The 15,766-nt window shown below is 33.1% G+C and overlaps 2 protein-coding genes across 2 annotated transcripts; both read left to right on the forward strand.

Annotated features, from left to right (window-relative positions):
- Window positions 1–2,487: 2,487 nt before the first annotated feature.
- LOC101966409 (olfactory receptor 10AG1-like) lies at window positions 2,488–3,465 on the forward strand. Its single transcript, XM_013366328.2, has one exon. The coding sequence runs from the start codon at window positions 2,488–2,490 to the stop codon at window positions 3,463–3,465; it is 978 nt and encodes a 325-aa protein (XP_013221782.2).
- An 8,883-nt stretch (window positions 3,466–12,348) lies between these two features.
- LOC101966697 (olfactory receptor 10AG1) lies at window positions 12,349–14,652 on the forward strand. Its single transcript, XM_078045022.1, has 2 exons — window positions 12,349–12,364; window positions 13,703–14,652. Exons 1-2 carry the CDS (start codon window positions 12,349–12,351, stop codon window positions 14,650–14,652), a joined length of 966 nt encoding a protein of 321 aa, XP_077901148.1.
- Window positions 14,653–15,766: the final 1,114 nt, after the last annotated feature.

The raw sequence follows: 15,766 nt of genomic DNA on the forward strand, positions 1-15,766 counted from the left end.
CAAGTAAGAGGATCAAAATTAAAATAATGGAAAGGACTTGAGCTGTAGATCAGTGGTAGCGTGTGTGGCATACAATCAACTTGGGATGTATTCCCACAAGCTTATGTGTTAATGCAGGGATGTTAGGAGGTGAAATGATTGGATTGTCAGAGCTGTAACATGATCCATCTATGCCAGTTTGAATTGACTAAGTGAGTGGTAACTCTAGGTAGGTGGGGCATGGCTGGAGGTGATGGGTCACAGGGTCATGACTTGGAAGGGTCCAACTTCCCTTGGACTCTTTCCCCTCCCTCTCTCTGCTTGCTGGGTGCCATTAATGGTTTTCTTCACCCAGTACCTCCCACCATAATGTTTTGCCTCACCTTAAGCCCAGAGCAATGAACTGTTCCCACCCTGGACTAAACCTCTAGAACCAGTAGCCAAAATTAACTTTTCCTCCTATAAATTGTTATAGGAGGAAATTTTGATAACAGCAACACAAACCTGACTAATACAAATGGTAATAGAGATCTTGAAGAATTATCGTATCTGTTTCTTCTGAAGAACCAGTAAAGTACATAAAAAAATCACCTAGTTAAAAAAATAAGAATGATTTCTATAAGGTGTTATTTTATTTTTTGAAATATCAAACCAAGGGTATATAGAAGAAAAAAATAGATTTGGAATCCAAAATATGTGAAAACCTGGAAAAATTACGTGAACTTTAAAAATCTCATTTTCCTCAGGTATAATGAAAAATAGGGGTATAAATAAGTTGTTTTAAATTAGAAGACAATCGCATATGATTAACAATTCACTTACTGGTATTAAAACAATTCAGTAGTAATAATGTAATCTTGACAATATAATTGAGGTGGTCTTTTATGAAGTGACATTTGAGATAAATCCTAAATACTTAGAAGGATTATTCACACAATGAACCTTATGGTCATAAGAAATAAAAGGAGACAACACTTAAATTTCCATTCTTAGGAGATAGAACTCAATATTAAAATGCAAATGAGGAGAGAAATTTAGCTGATGAAGTTAAAAAGATTTCCAAGTACCGAATTATACAACAGTTTTTAATCAATGGAAAGGAGGTTAAATCTTATTTCATGTACAAGGAAATGAGAAATCTTCTAACAGAGATGTCTAATGATGCATGTACATATTCTAAATATTCACCTGCTGTTCTGTGCAAAATGAATTGCTGTGGGGTCAGGCTGCTAGGATTATTCCAGAAGAGAGAAAGTAGATTTATCTTAGAACCAGGAATGGAGTTAAGGAGAAGCAACATATTTGAAAATTGTCAAGCACTGATGGGTATGTGCTAGGTAGCTCATGTTTATACAGCACTGAAGAGCTTAAAACACAGTCCCAAAAGGAGTCATCTGCTACAAATTAAAACCACTATGTCTCCACTCTTCAAAACTTTGGTGCTAGTACAGTAGAAGCAATGACAGACAGACAGAATTCATGTAGGTATGAAAGGAATAGATCCCTGTCAATGTTTCTGGAAAAGGCTGGTCTGTGGTTAATGATCAGATGAGGATCTTTCAGAGGAAACTCCAATAGAGAACTTCATCTCAATGAATCTGAAAGACAATAAAAATCAAAAAGCTTATTTAATTAAAAGCAGGAAGGAGGATTGTTTAATAGAATAATCTGAATTTTTATCAATTTCATCTTACCTTCATATTCAAGAAAATAAGCTAGAAGAAACAGTTAATAGGGATGACAGATAGCGGGCTTTGAGTGAGGTAAATGTTAGGACAGAAAATACTACTTACCCCAATTGCAATATAATACTAATTTTTTTCTCTTTAAAGTCACCCAAAAATAGCTGTGAGAACAAAGAGATATACCTTTCTCTTCAGTAATGGTCAGAAGAAGGAAAATGTGGTTTTGCTTTTTTTTTTTTAAATTAGGGATAAGCTTTCTGATTGAGGAAATATGAGGGGAAAATGGTTGGAATGTATTAGAAATCTAGAAGTGGTTGTAAAGAGACATTTGAATGTTGAAAATTGAATTCTATCTAACCTGGTAAAGTAATAATTATGAATGTATTTGGGAACATAAAAATATGTTGAGTTAAATGAATGTTATGTCTTGAAATTGTTGATTAATAGCAATGAGACATAGTTATTAATATATATGAGAGATGGTGATTAGAAAGGTCCTGCAAAAGATCTCATGACCTTGCTATATATTCAGTCAAGAAGTGGGTACAGTCTCAAAATATCATTTCTGATATATATAAATGGAATAACAGCATACATCTCTATGGATCTTATTTATACTATAATTAGAAAGTCAATCTAACATTATCAGTTCATATTTAAAAAACATTTTATTCACCACATTAACTTTTATTTTTATCTGATGTATGTTTCACTCTGCATTTCACATCAGATCTCCTGGAATCACAGCATGTAGGCTTCAGAAAGAAACTAAGAAATCATAAGGATCCAAACTCACATACTAATCCAATTTGAAATGAAGAAAATGCAGTCAAGAACTGTAAATCCACAGAAAGAAAACGTGAAAATCACAGAAACCAACCTTACTTCAGTGGAGGGCTTTGTTCTCTTGGGCTTTTCTGATATTCCCACATTGCACTGGTTTCTCTTCGGAACGTTCTTAGTCATCTACCTGATTATCCTGCTGGGGAATGGCATCATCATTCTAATAACGGGGATAGAGCCCACTCTGAAGACTCCCATGTACTTTTTTATCAGTAATTTTTCTTTCCTGGAAATCTGTTATGTGTCTGTCACACTTCCCAGAATGCTTATAGATCTTTGGACCCAGAAGGGAAATATTTCTTTTTTTGCCTGTGCTACACAAATGTGCTTTTTCCTCATACTGGGAGCCACAGAATGTTTCCTTCTGGCAGTGATGGCCTATGACCGCTATGTGGCCATCTGTAACCCTCTGCACTACCCTCTAGTCATGAGCCATAAGATCTGTGTCCGGCTGGTAGTTGGTTGCTGGATCATTGCAATTCCATTTCACGTAGGGCAGACCTGCCAGATTTTCTCTCTGCCCTTCTGTGATTCGAACCAAATTCACCACTTCTTCTGTGACATTCCCCCAATGCTCAAGCTGGCTTGTGGGGACATCTTTGTGAATGAGATGATGGTTTATGTATTTGCTGTACTATTTGTCACTGTTCCCTTTATGTTGATCCTTGGGTCCTACAGCAGAATTATCTCAACCATCCTGAAGCTGCCATCAAACACTGGGAGGGCCAAAGCCTTTTCCACTTGCTCGTCCCACCTTATAGTTGTACTTTTATTCTATGGATCAGCCAGTATTACCTATTTAAACAGCAAATCCAATCAGTATGAAGGAACAGACAAGCTGCTCTCTCTTTTCTACACCATTTTGACCCCAATGTTCAATCCATTGATATACAGTCTGCGCAACAAAGACGTTACAGAGGCATTAAGAAAATTTCTTCTCAAATCGTTAACATTGTGAGAAAATTAATGTAACAAACATTAATGCCTTATATGACTAATTTTATACATACTTAATTTGAAACTAATTAAATCTTGCCCTAATTTATAAAAAAAACTAATAATGTAATTCCTCTTTAATGAAACTTATTTTCTCAGAGTTATGACATTTGTATTAATTAATTACCAATGCTATATTCTTAAAATAAGATTTTTCTCCTCACTGTAAACTAGTAAATAGAAGAGTGTGACTAAATAAGATGATATGACATATAGTATTTTCTAAGTTGATGGCTGCCATACTCTACATTAGCATTCACCACTAAAACAAAATACGATAGATTCTACAGATATTACTAGACAATTATCTCATAAGAATAGATGTGTGTATAAAGATACAAACAAGAATGACTAGCACTTATAAGTTTACAATATAATGTTTATTGCAGTACTATTTTCTTGAAAATGTCAAAAAATGGATGATTATATTGAGAAATATTTTAATAAACATGATACATATATGTAATACATTTATGTAATTGTGCTATTAAGTGATCATATTACACACATATAGTAATGGCCTCAAAAATTGTTACTCCTTGTACTCGTGTCTTTTTTCTTTTTCTTTCACACACTGACTGTTGGTTAGAGTGTGTGATTTAGCCTTGGCCAAAGTGACTAGCAAACATGAATAGCATTTGGTCATTAGGGCTTATTTTCTTAAACAATGGAAATCTTTTCACTTCTATGTCAAGAAGCCCAGGCAAGTTGGGAATGGTGGTGCATGCCTATAATCCCAGTAGTTCCAGAGGCTAAGGTAGAAGGACTGCGAGTTCAAAGCCAGCCTCAGCAAAAGGAGGCACTAAGCAATTCAATGAGACCCTGTCTCTAAGTAAAATACAAAACAGGGCTAGGGATGTGGCTCCGTGGTCCAGTGCCCCTGAGTTCAAACCCTTGAACCAAAAGGAAAAAAAAAAAAAAAAAGAAGCCCAGACAAGACTGCAAGACAATAAGAAATCACATAAAAGTGGTTGCATTTGGGGGCTGGAGTTGTGGCTCAGTGGCCTTAGGTTCTATACTCAGCACCACATGAAAATAAATAAATAAAGGTATTGTGTCCAACTACAACTAAAAAATAAACATTAAAAAAGAAAATAGGCATTAAACAGGTAGCTATCAAATAAAAAACAAAAATTATTGAGGAAGAACTTTTTTTTTTTTTTTTTTTTTGATCAGGGATCGAACTCAGGGGCACTCAATCACTGAGCTACATCTCCAGCCCTATTTTGTATTTTATTTAGAGACAGGGTCTCACTGAGTTGCTTAGCACCTTGCTGTTGCTGAGGCTGGCTTTGAACTTGTGATTCTCCTGTCTCAACCTCCTAAGCAGCTGGGATTACAGGGGTGTGCCACAATTCAATGTTGCATCTATATCCTCTAAAATAAACAGTACAAATAAAATGATGAGATTTATATCTTTAAAGATTCTCCCAAGGTTCTATGTATAGAATTACTTACAGTGAGAAAAAGTTACTAGAATAATCCTGGAAATGAAAGGACTGATTTAAATAAGGAGTTAGATTAGATTTAACTCAGAATGTAGGCATAGAGATGGGGAGGACAAGATATTAATTAAGAAGGCTTGGGAGAAGTGATATATGTGCTTCAGGGAGTTTGATTTGTGCAAGCCCTAAAGATCTTATCCCAGAAGCAAGCAACACTGTAAACAAACTTCACTCTGAACCTAATCCACCCACGCAAAACTAATATTGCCAAGAAGTTAGGAGTGGTTCATATAATTCATGTAAGTGTAACAGAGAGCATTTGGTAGTAAGGAATTGTTGTTATAGAATAGCTAGATATGATTCCTTTGGGATAAGCTTCCATGAGAAACTTCATCCCAGTGAATTATGAATACATATAAAATAAATCTTGTTTACAAAATGTAGAAAAGAAAACTAGATAATAAGAAGATAATAGAAATTTGTGGCAACTATTTCTGACCTCCTGATTAAAATAAGATAATAAGTAAATAGAAATGACAGGTGGTGTAAAATGGTTGACATAAACAAAATCAATGAGAAGGGATGGAACAGATGATCTCTAATTTCTTTACCACTTTTATAGAAATATCTCATCACATTATAAGTCTGTGGATCAAAGATTTCATGATAACATTGAGGAAAGTGCTAAGTTATTTACATGAGTAAAAAAGTTGAAAACATAAATAACTGGCTATTTTGATTGTCATATAGACATAACAGCTCCAAATAATTTTGTTCCTAAATAATCATAATTATGTGTATGATAACCACATATTATTTCAAGAGACACTTGTTAAGATAGTGGCTTCTCTATAATCAAAGTTCAGCTTTGCTCAATTAAAGTAATCCAATTTTGAAGATCAGTCTTTCATGGAGAAATATGAAAGACAAATGAGGGAGTTGTAGAACCATTTATTAAGGTCACACTCCCTCATTATCATTCTTTTTAGCCATTCAGAAGTGTTTTCTGGTATTTTGAGACAATGTGGTAGGATTTAGACAGTTGAAAAATTGACAGTAGCTGAGGCAGTAGATGTAGAGAAATCTTGAGGATTTCTTTGATTTTTTTGTGGGGGGGGATGGGAGCGCTTTTCTCTCTTGTTGCTAATCCATGTCCCTCTAAGACTAAATTAAGACTAAATATATTCATGAAATTCTCTATTTTCCCAGATCTCACCATTATCTAATAAGACTATTTTCCCTCCTTATAGCTTCTGGTATTACTGTAGTAATGTCTACATACAATTTCAAATATCTGGTGTTTTACCTATTCTCTTCATGTCAGTGTACTGCCAGTTTGATGGTTTCCACTCAGTAGATATGTCCAAACAGGACTTATATATATGGCTTACTTTGAAAAGTGTGTGCAGATGTAATTAAAGTATGAATTTTTTAAAAAGGTTAACCTGAATTATGGTTGGACCTAAATCCTTTGACAGGAGTCCTTAGAAGAGAAGTTTAGATATAAGACCTGCAGACAAAAGACAAAATTATAACAAATGGTAACAGAGATTGAGGCTACAGAGACACAAGCCAAAGAACACCAGTGGCCACCAAGAGCAAAAGGAGGTCTGAAAGTTTTCTTCCCAAATAGTCTTTTGTGTTAGGTGGTACAATGTGGTAATGTGTCACCATAGCCCTAAAATCTCATATACATGAACTAGTCATTTCATTAAAGTGATTTTATTGGAACTTGAATCATCAAGGATGACTTCTATATTCTTCCAGTGCTCGATATATATGCTATTCCCCATCTCTGGTGTATATCTTTTGGGAAAGTAACTAAGCTTTAAAGAAAACTAAAAACACTTTACAAACAGTGCCTAGGACACTTCATCTTATAGAAATACAAATGTTTTTACAATTTCAAATATTGTTTGTGGAAGAATGTCTATTATACATTTGCATAGTACAAAAAAATAAAAGCAAAGAGTGCTCTCAGTTCTAACAGATTAACTCATTGGAGTACATTGCCCCATGCATACTGCATGGCTGTTCTAGTCAATATTTTAAAGAAATTCTAAGCTTGTATAGAAATGTAAAAAAAAAATGTAGGAATAAAATATAATTAAAAAACTAAGTAAGGTAAAAATGTATACTTTCAGGTAATATTTTATACATGCTATAATTACTGGAAGTGCATGCATATTAGCAGTCTCTGAGAGAATGTTGAATAGAAGGACATATTGACTTTCCTGAATAAAAATAATTTAGGTCTTTTCTGATTTAGTCTTTATATTTTTATGCATAGTTAACATTTACTATAATGGCCATATAATAGGCATACTCTCAAAATAATTCATGTTTGTTTAAAAATAATAAAATAATAAAAAATGCTTTTGTACATTCATTATAATTACAACTAAAATGCCTTTAAAATAGTATTTATTATCTAGCAGAGAAATAGCAATATTAGCTAAACCATCTTTGAGTCATAAAACAGTTATTATTTATGACATGAAAAAATATATAAGCTAACAGTAATTTCTCTATTTCTTTCTCTTCCTCTATCTCATCTTTTCTTTCTCTGTACTGAGATTTAACCTAAAGGTACTTTACAACACTGAGCTATATCCCCAGTCCTTTTTATCTTTTATTCTGAGACTGGGTCTTGCTAAGTTGATGAGGATCCCCCTATATTTACCAGGCTGTTCTGGAATTTACAATCTTCTTGCCTTAGCATCCAGAGTCACTGGGATTACAATTCTGTGATACTGCATCTGGTTATATTCTTTTTTTTTCCTTTCATCATTTCTCAAAAAAAAATGAAGTGAAAGGCAACAACAGTAATCAAAAGATAGACAAATTTAAGATGATAAAATTAGGCATAAAGAGTGAAATCATTTTATTCAGGCTCACTAACTCATATGTCCAAATCCATCATGCTCAAGAATGGCCTTATCCATTCTCGAAAGATGATTTAATCTTTCATTTAGAATGTTAATGGAAATGGAAATTGTGGGAATAAAAGCACAAGTGGATTATCTTCTACATTTTCCTGCTTGAAAAGTTACTTAGCAAAGTCTACATAAATATTTACACTGTGCAAATGAATAAAAGCTAAAATTCAGGAACAAAAAGACTTGAATTTCCACTGAAATCTGAATATTTGGATGATTCAGGAATTAAAAAGAAATGAAGAATATGTAACCTGAGTGACTTTTTTGTTTGCTAGGATTTTTTAATTTATTTTTTTGTTTTTAAATTTATTATGTTTTATATATAAATATATTATATATTTTTATTATATTTTCTTATATTACCTCTTCATACTCTTTGTTACATAGTCATATGGAATGCATCCTTCAGGTGCTTCTCTTATTCTCTACATAAGCATCATCTCATTGTCAAAATTCTCTAAAAAGTCACAAATTTAGGTGATAATTTCAGAGGAGAGAATAGTTAGAACACTGACAGATGGCAATTGTGGTTATAACACAGTGGAAATGCAGTGAAACAATAGAAAAAAGGTTCCACATTTGGCTTTTGAAGAATTTTCAAGTGCTTCTTCCCATTTTGTATTGCTACCTAGCAAATCAATTGCACAGGTGTAGTTTAAAACAACATCCCTCCGCTTTGTCTCAAAAATGTCAGAATTTCAATAACTGCTACAAAAAGCAGCTCTGAAATTTATTTGGACAAATAAGAGGCATGGAATATACAAAGTGATTCTTTCCAAAAAGGAGAATCAGGAGGACTCTCAATATCAGACTTCTATATACTACAGAGCTATAGTAATAAGAATAGCATGGTATTGGCACCAAACAGTCAAGAAGGCCAATGGAATAGAATAGAAGACACAGAGACAAATCCACATAAATAGAATTATCTAATAACTTTTTTTTGCCCCCAAAATATGCCAAAATGGAGAAAAAATAGCCTATTTAACAAGAAATGCTGGAAAAAATGGAAATCCACACATAGAAGAATAAACTTAATGCCTATCTCTCACCTTGCTCAAAATTTAACTCAAGATGGAACAAAGACCTAGCTAGATATTAGAGTGGAGACCCTGCATCTGTAAGAAGAAAAAGTCAGCCCAACTCTCCAACATGTCAGCATAGGAATGAATTTCCTTAATGAGACTCCTAAAGCACAAGATATAAAATTATGTATCAATAAGTGGAATGGCATCAAATTAAAAACTTCTACACACCAAAGGAAACAATCAAAAGCATGAAGAGAGAGCCTATAGAATGGGAAAAGATATTTCTCACTTGTTCCCCATATTGGGTATTGATATCCAGAATATGGAAAAAAAAAAAACCCATAAAATTGAACACCAAAAAAAGAACGATTCACCTAACCAATGAATAGCAAAAGAACTAAACAGGGACTTTTCAAAAGAAGAAATGCAATAGCTAACAAAATATGAAAAATATTCAACATCCTTAACAATTAAGCAAATGCAAATCAAAACTACACTGAGATTTCATTTCACTCCTCTCAGAATGGTAATCATCAAGAATACAATAATATTAAATATTGGTGAGAATATGAGCAAAACGTACATTGATGCATTTTTGTTGGGAATGCTAATTAGTTTCCAATTCTGGAAAGAAGTGGGAGATTCCTTAAAAAAGTATGATTGGGAACACCATAACTCAGATATCCCATTCCTTGAAATATATCTCTAAAAGATTTAAACTCAGCATACTACAATGATGCAACCACATCAATGTTCAAAGCAGCACAATTTACAATAGCAATGGAACCAACCTTAAATAGATGAATAGATAAAGAAAATGTGGCAGATAAACACAATGGAATTTACTCAGTTTAATGTCATTTTTAAAGAATGACATTATGGCATTTGCTGGTAAATAGATGGAACTGAAGACCATCATGATAAGTGAAATAAATCAGTTCTTGACAGTCGTAGGTTGAATATTTTCTCTGATATGTGGAATTTAAACCAAAATAAGTTGGAGGGGGTGTAGAAAAATCAAAAAAAAAGAGAGAGAGAAATTAAAAAATAGGGAATAGGAACTTTATCAAAATAAAGATTAGTAGACAAAGGTATTGAGGAGAAGAAAGAAGGAACAGGAAAAGTGAAGAACAATGGAATGAATTTGATTGAACTTCCATATGTGTATGAATACATATATCACGCTGTGTCCAGGCATGTGTATGTCCACAGGGCACTAATTAAAAAATAAATTAAGAACAGTAAGGTGTAAATGGATTGAGAACTGATTTGTGGATGAAGGGCAGTGAGTTTAAAAGAGGGGAAGTGTTGGAGACTGAATTGGACCAGGTTGTGTTGCATACTTTTTGTGATAATGTCAGAGTGTATCCTGGTGTTGAATATAAATAAATTTTAAAAAATTAAATTTAAATGTCAGGATTTTCTCTCCATCACTCCCTTCTGCATGGCTCAACTGGGCGATTATTGTGTTCCATGTGATATTGAATATATTCTTTTGTGAGTATTCAGATGGTTCCTTGACTCATCTGGAAAGTCTAAAATGATTTTAAATTTATGTTATGCAATTACACTATGCAGTAGAGAAACTAAAATTCCATTGTTGTAATTTATATACTGATAGGGAGAAAGTTTAAACAATTATATAAATACATTAAAACAATTTTTCATGAAAAAATTTTGAGTTAATCAAATGAAGTAACAGGGTTGAGCTTCATGTAATATCTGAGTTTGTGTAATAGAAGGATAAACAACATGTACCCATCGTGATGGCACTAAAATGCAATCTTTGTCTCACCACAAGGAGTCTAAGTTAGAAAGTCTACATATTATTAAATGAAACAGAAATAAAAAATAAATAAAGTGCAGTCCGAGAAGAGAGATAGATACTTAGGAGAGGAACAATTCTACATTCACTAATCCATGTAGGTACCACACATATTGATGGAAATAAAAAAGTGATTTTGTTTTATTGCATGGGCTGGCAAATACTACAATTAAGAACAAAACTTTGAAATATATATTTCTCTAATGGGAATCAACAAAATGTACTTAGATTTTTTGGGAAAAAGTATTTGTAGTTAGTGTAGAAAACATTGTATTTAAATTTTTTTAAAGAAGAAATTTACTCCATAAACTACACGAGGCTTTCCAGGGAGTTTATTTACCTAAATACAAAAATGCAACAAGTATGCATTTTCAAAGGAAATGCATATTATCTTTAAGACACTAGTATGTAAAAAATAAATTTACCAAATGTGTGACACATTGTAATTTGGTTGGATAACGAGATACCCAGAATTAAGTGGCAGCACCATCCTATAGGATGATGGCTTGGATGAATTAAGAGTTGGAAGAACTAGGAAGAAGCAGCAGATGTAAGCTCAATTGTTCCTGAATGAGTTCTTGATTGCTATTTCGAACTTCTGAGAATATTAGATTCTCTCTTCTTCACTCTTCCAAAGTGGACTCTGGCAGGGGTTGCCCAGATGACAACAGTCTTGGACTAGGGTGGCATACTGCAAAAGCAAGCCTTTGCAGTTAAGAATATAATATAGAAAGTTAAAATTTTAACTATGTGAGATTAGCAGAAAGTTTGATTCTGCGTGGGAAATTTTATTATACTTGATGATGATATAGAAATAAATTATATTACTACAGAACATTCTCACCAACATATAGATAATATTAGATGCAGATATGATCAAATTCATTACAATTATGTATGCATAGAATTTCACACCATGACTAAGTAGGATTTATCCCTTATGTGTTAACATTTGAGAATCAACTAATGTAATTCATCATATAAACTAACTACAAAAGAAAAAAAATGCACAATTATACAAATAGATGGAGAAATACTGTCAATTCAGAATAAATACATATTTGAGGGAGACAGAAATAGGTTTGATAAGATGAGCAAACTTGGAAACCATAATAGAACTAGCTATAAGATTTCCCAAATATATTCATGTCTCAGGAGAAAATGTATGAGGCAGATAAGTATTCAATATTATAAAGTTCATATTTTAAAAATAAGAAAAGAATATACTGCAAAATTTAATATGTTCAACAAACTGTAAATAAATAAAAATTAAAAAGTACCAATAATACAGATTATAAACAAAATTTTAAAACAGTGATTAACAACACAAAATCAGAGGAGACAATAATACATAATGGCCAAAAGGCATAGGTACACAAATTTGATTAACTCAGGGTTCTCATGAGAAACTCATTAGGAAAAGAAGTACAATACTAGCAACCAAATTGATACACAAGAGAAGTTGATCCCCAGTGTAAGCATGGCTATCTCTATTTAAGACCAGATGGCACTTGAAACAAATAAAAATATTGCAGGATTAGGAAACTGTTAGAAAAAGAAGAACTCAAAGAGTGATAGATTAAAATTCACTCATCATCAGATTACTTCATGCAAATCTGTAAAGGTGAGCTGCAATTGTGCTATTGGAATACTTTATTTAAGGATAGCTTCAAATTTGATGATCAAGATTCAATTGATAAAGTAGAAAACCATGAAAATCTGAGATATTTATTTGAAAATGAAATAAATCCCTAACATAAGCCTCATATCTTTTAACTTTTTCTGATTCTAAATTAAATAAACTAATAAATATTAAAAAAACATTAATGATGTAATAAACTAATGTATTTCAGACAAAATTTAAAACAGATAGTAACAGAATTATGAAACTTGATTAGAGAGTCTAAGAACTATTATCATCTATATACTATTTCTAAAGCATGAACTGATGGGATTAAATGGAGTATAGTGTTCACCCCTTGAGGTTAGAAATATGTAAATATTTGTTTTGGGGAAGCTGAAGAACATGAACTAAAAATTCACTGAGAATTGGCAAGCAATGCTGACTTCTTCATAGTAAAGGTATTAATATGCAGAGTTTATTTTCACTTATTCTCATTTCTATTCCCATTCATAGTTTCTGACCACTTGTATGACCTCTCTAAATCATAGTTGTGTCCATTCAAGTTGTACTTTTACAACATGGTGAAGGAAAAATAAGAGAAAAGAGCTTCATTTGATTACAAGGGCATTCCATGAAGAAGGAGAGACTTACATAGATAAGGAAAGACATAGTATGAAGAATTGTTCATGTTTATTAAGTTAAAGTTCAATTTATTTATTTGACACACTGCATAGTAAGTGTTAATGGGGCAAGTCAATGAATGTCAAGATGGGTTAATGTTTTCAAATTAGCATAAGTGATGGGAGATGTTAGTAGAGAATGTTAATTCATCTCTCTATTTTCTCATCAAAAAATAGTTTGATTTGGAAAATTGATTTTCCTCAATAAATAGACAGGAATGAGATTCAATGGAAAGCTTCAAGAGAAAAGCTTTGACTTGAAAGAAGATAGAATATTACTACTGATAAAGAGAAAAAAATATATGTGTTTGAAATTATAGAAATGTCCTGTAACATAAATTTTGTCTTAAGAATGAACTAATAAGATACTTTTTCCCCATGTACTTCTACATAATAATGTACATTTTTCAGTATCCTTGGTGTCATTGCAATAAAGTTTAATCAAATACATTAGATTTTATTTTTTGTATTGATTTTAATTACACATCAATTCATTCTGAAGTTGAAAATCTCATCTCAGGTAAAAAGCAAGGTAGTGGTGGAAATACTTAAGAGATTAATACTATGTCTCTTTAAGAATCGAAATAAGATAACATAGAATATTAATGTAGTTCAAAATGTGAAAGAATTAATCACACTGAATTTACTATGTCTACAGATGGAGAACAAATTATAATACAAAAATCAAACACAACTATGATTATGGAATTCATTCTCTTGGGGTTTTCTGATATTCCCCATCTTCGGTGGATGCTTTTTGGAATATTCTTATTCCTATATTTGACTATTGTGATGTGCAATAGCATTATTATACTGATAACACAAACTGACTCTTTTCTTCAAACTCCTATGTATTTCTTCCTTAGCAATTTTTCCTTTGTGGAAATTTGTTATGTAACTGTCACTATCCCAAGAATGCTCATGGACCTATGTACCCAGAATGGAAATATTTCCTTGTATGCCTGTGCTATGCAAATGTGTTTTGTCCTCTTGTTTGGAGGCACAGAGAGCCTCCTCCTGACAGTGATGGCCTATGACCGCTATGTGGCCATTTGTAACCCTCTGCAGTACCCTGTAGTCATGAGCCACAAGGTCTGCATGCAGCTGTTGGCCACCTCCTGGGTCGCTGCAGTTCAAGCTGCCACTGGACTAACGTATCTGATTTTCTCTCTGACCTTTTGTGGGTCTAACAGAATTAACCACTTCTTCTGTGACATCCCCCCACTGCTCCAGCTTACTTATGGTGACACATCTGTGAATAACATAGCAATCTACATTTTGTCCATCGTGTTTTCCATGGTTCCATTTCTTCTGATCTCTGCCTCCTATGGCAAAATCATCTCCAACATTCTGAAGTTGTCTTCAGCCAGTGGAAGGGCTAAAGCCTTCTCCACCTGCTCTTCTCACCTGACAGTCGTGGTCTTGTTCTATGGAACAGCTTCTATCACTTACCTTCAACCCAGGTCAAATCAATCTGAGGAAACGGGAAAACTGTTGTCTCTTTTCTACACCATTTTGATCCCAACTTTAAATCCCATCATATACACTCTGAGGAACAAGGATATCACCATGGCACTGAGGAAACTACTAACTAAGTTATTAACATAGGCAGACTTGAAAACTCAGAAAGGTTCTTTCTAACATTTTTTTTTTCACAGAGCTACAACAAAAATCACTCAGGTTTATGGATTTGGCCTTAAATAAATACAGTTGTATTGCTTTATCTTGCTTAATTATTTGAGATTATTCATCATACTTTTCATTCATAAGGCATTTACTTGAAAGAAATTAATATGGTTCCAGACAGAAATAATGCATGCAAGCCATAGAGATTTGAGAAAAAAAAGGAATGAAGGAAGGGAGGGAGGGAAGGACACAGAGAAAAGAAGCAAACTTCACAAGGGATCTTGTCTCCTGGAGATAACCATAAATAATGTATGGACATAAACAATGATAATTAATATTGTGACAAAACACACATTGTTTCATGAACTTTTGCATATATTTACCTAAAGTCCTCTATGTGATCAGAGTACACATTAACTCAATTGCAAGGATTCGTTTGGAAGACCAGTTTTTCCTCCTGGGTAACTCTTGAGTTGAGAGTTTTCATGAGCAGCATACTGGAAACAAATGGGTGTTTTTATTTGACTAGGGGTGAGAGTCATGTTCTGGAAGTCATTTACTTTTATATTCTCATTACTCCTCATGAATCTTGCACTGTTTCTAACCCAATGGTTGTATTTATGCAAAGAAAAACAGCAGGCATAGATAAGATGATAGAAACAGAGAAATCTTCATTTTTAAAAATATCTTACTTTTTTGAATTTCTCCATATTTATCTATGTCTTTGTCCATGTTCTTTTAAAACTGCAAATCCTTGGTGTCTTTGATCCTGTATTGTCCAGAGCTTACTGGGCTCTTATAACTTCAGTCTGTCCCATATAACTCTGGTTTTGCCTTGACAATATCTATATAGTATAGAAGTTTCTAGAATTTTCACCACAAGTATTCATGCCCAAGTATAGCACACTGATATCTCTCAATCTGGAACCTGTAACTGGGACCTTCTTTGAAAAACAAAAAAAATATTTTTATTCAGCAAGGATTTTGAAATGAGATCTTTGTGGTTTAGGATGGGCGCCAAATCCTCATATGACATAGAAGGCAGAAAAAGTTTAGAAAACAGACACACAGTAACAGAGAAGAACACAGTGTGATG

This window comes from Ictidomys tridecemlineatus, chromosome 4, assembly GCF_052094955.1.
Source record: "Ictidomys tridecemlineatus isolate mIctTri1 chromosome 4, mIctTri1.hap1, whole genome shotgun sequence".
In the NCBI taxonomy this organism is placed as follows: domain Eukaryota; kingdom Metazoa; phylum Chordata; class Mammalia; order Rodentia; family Sciuridae; genus Ictidomys; species Ictidomys tridecemlineatus.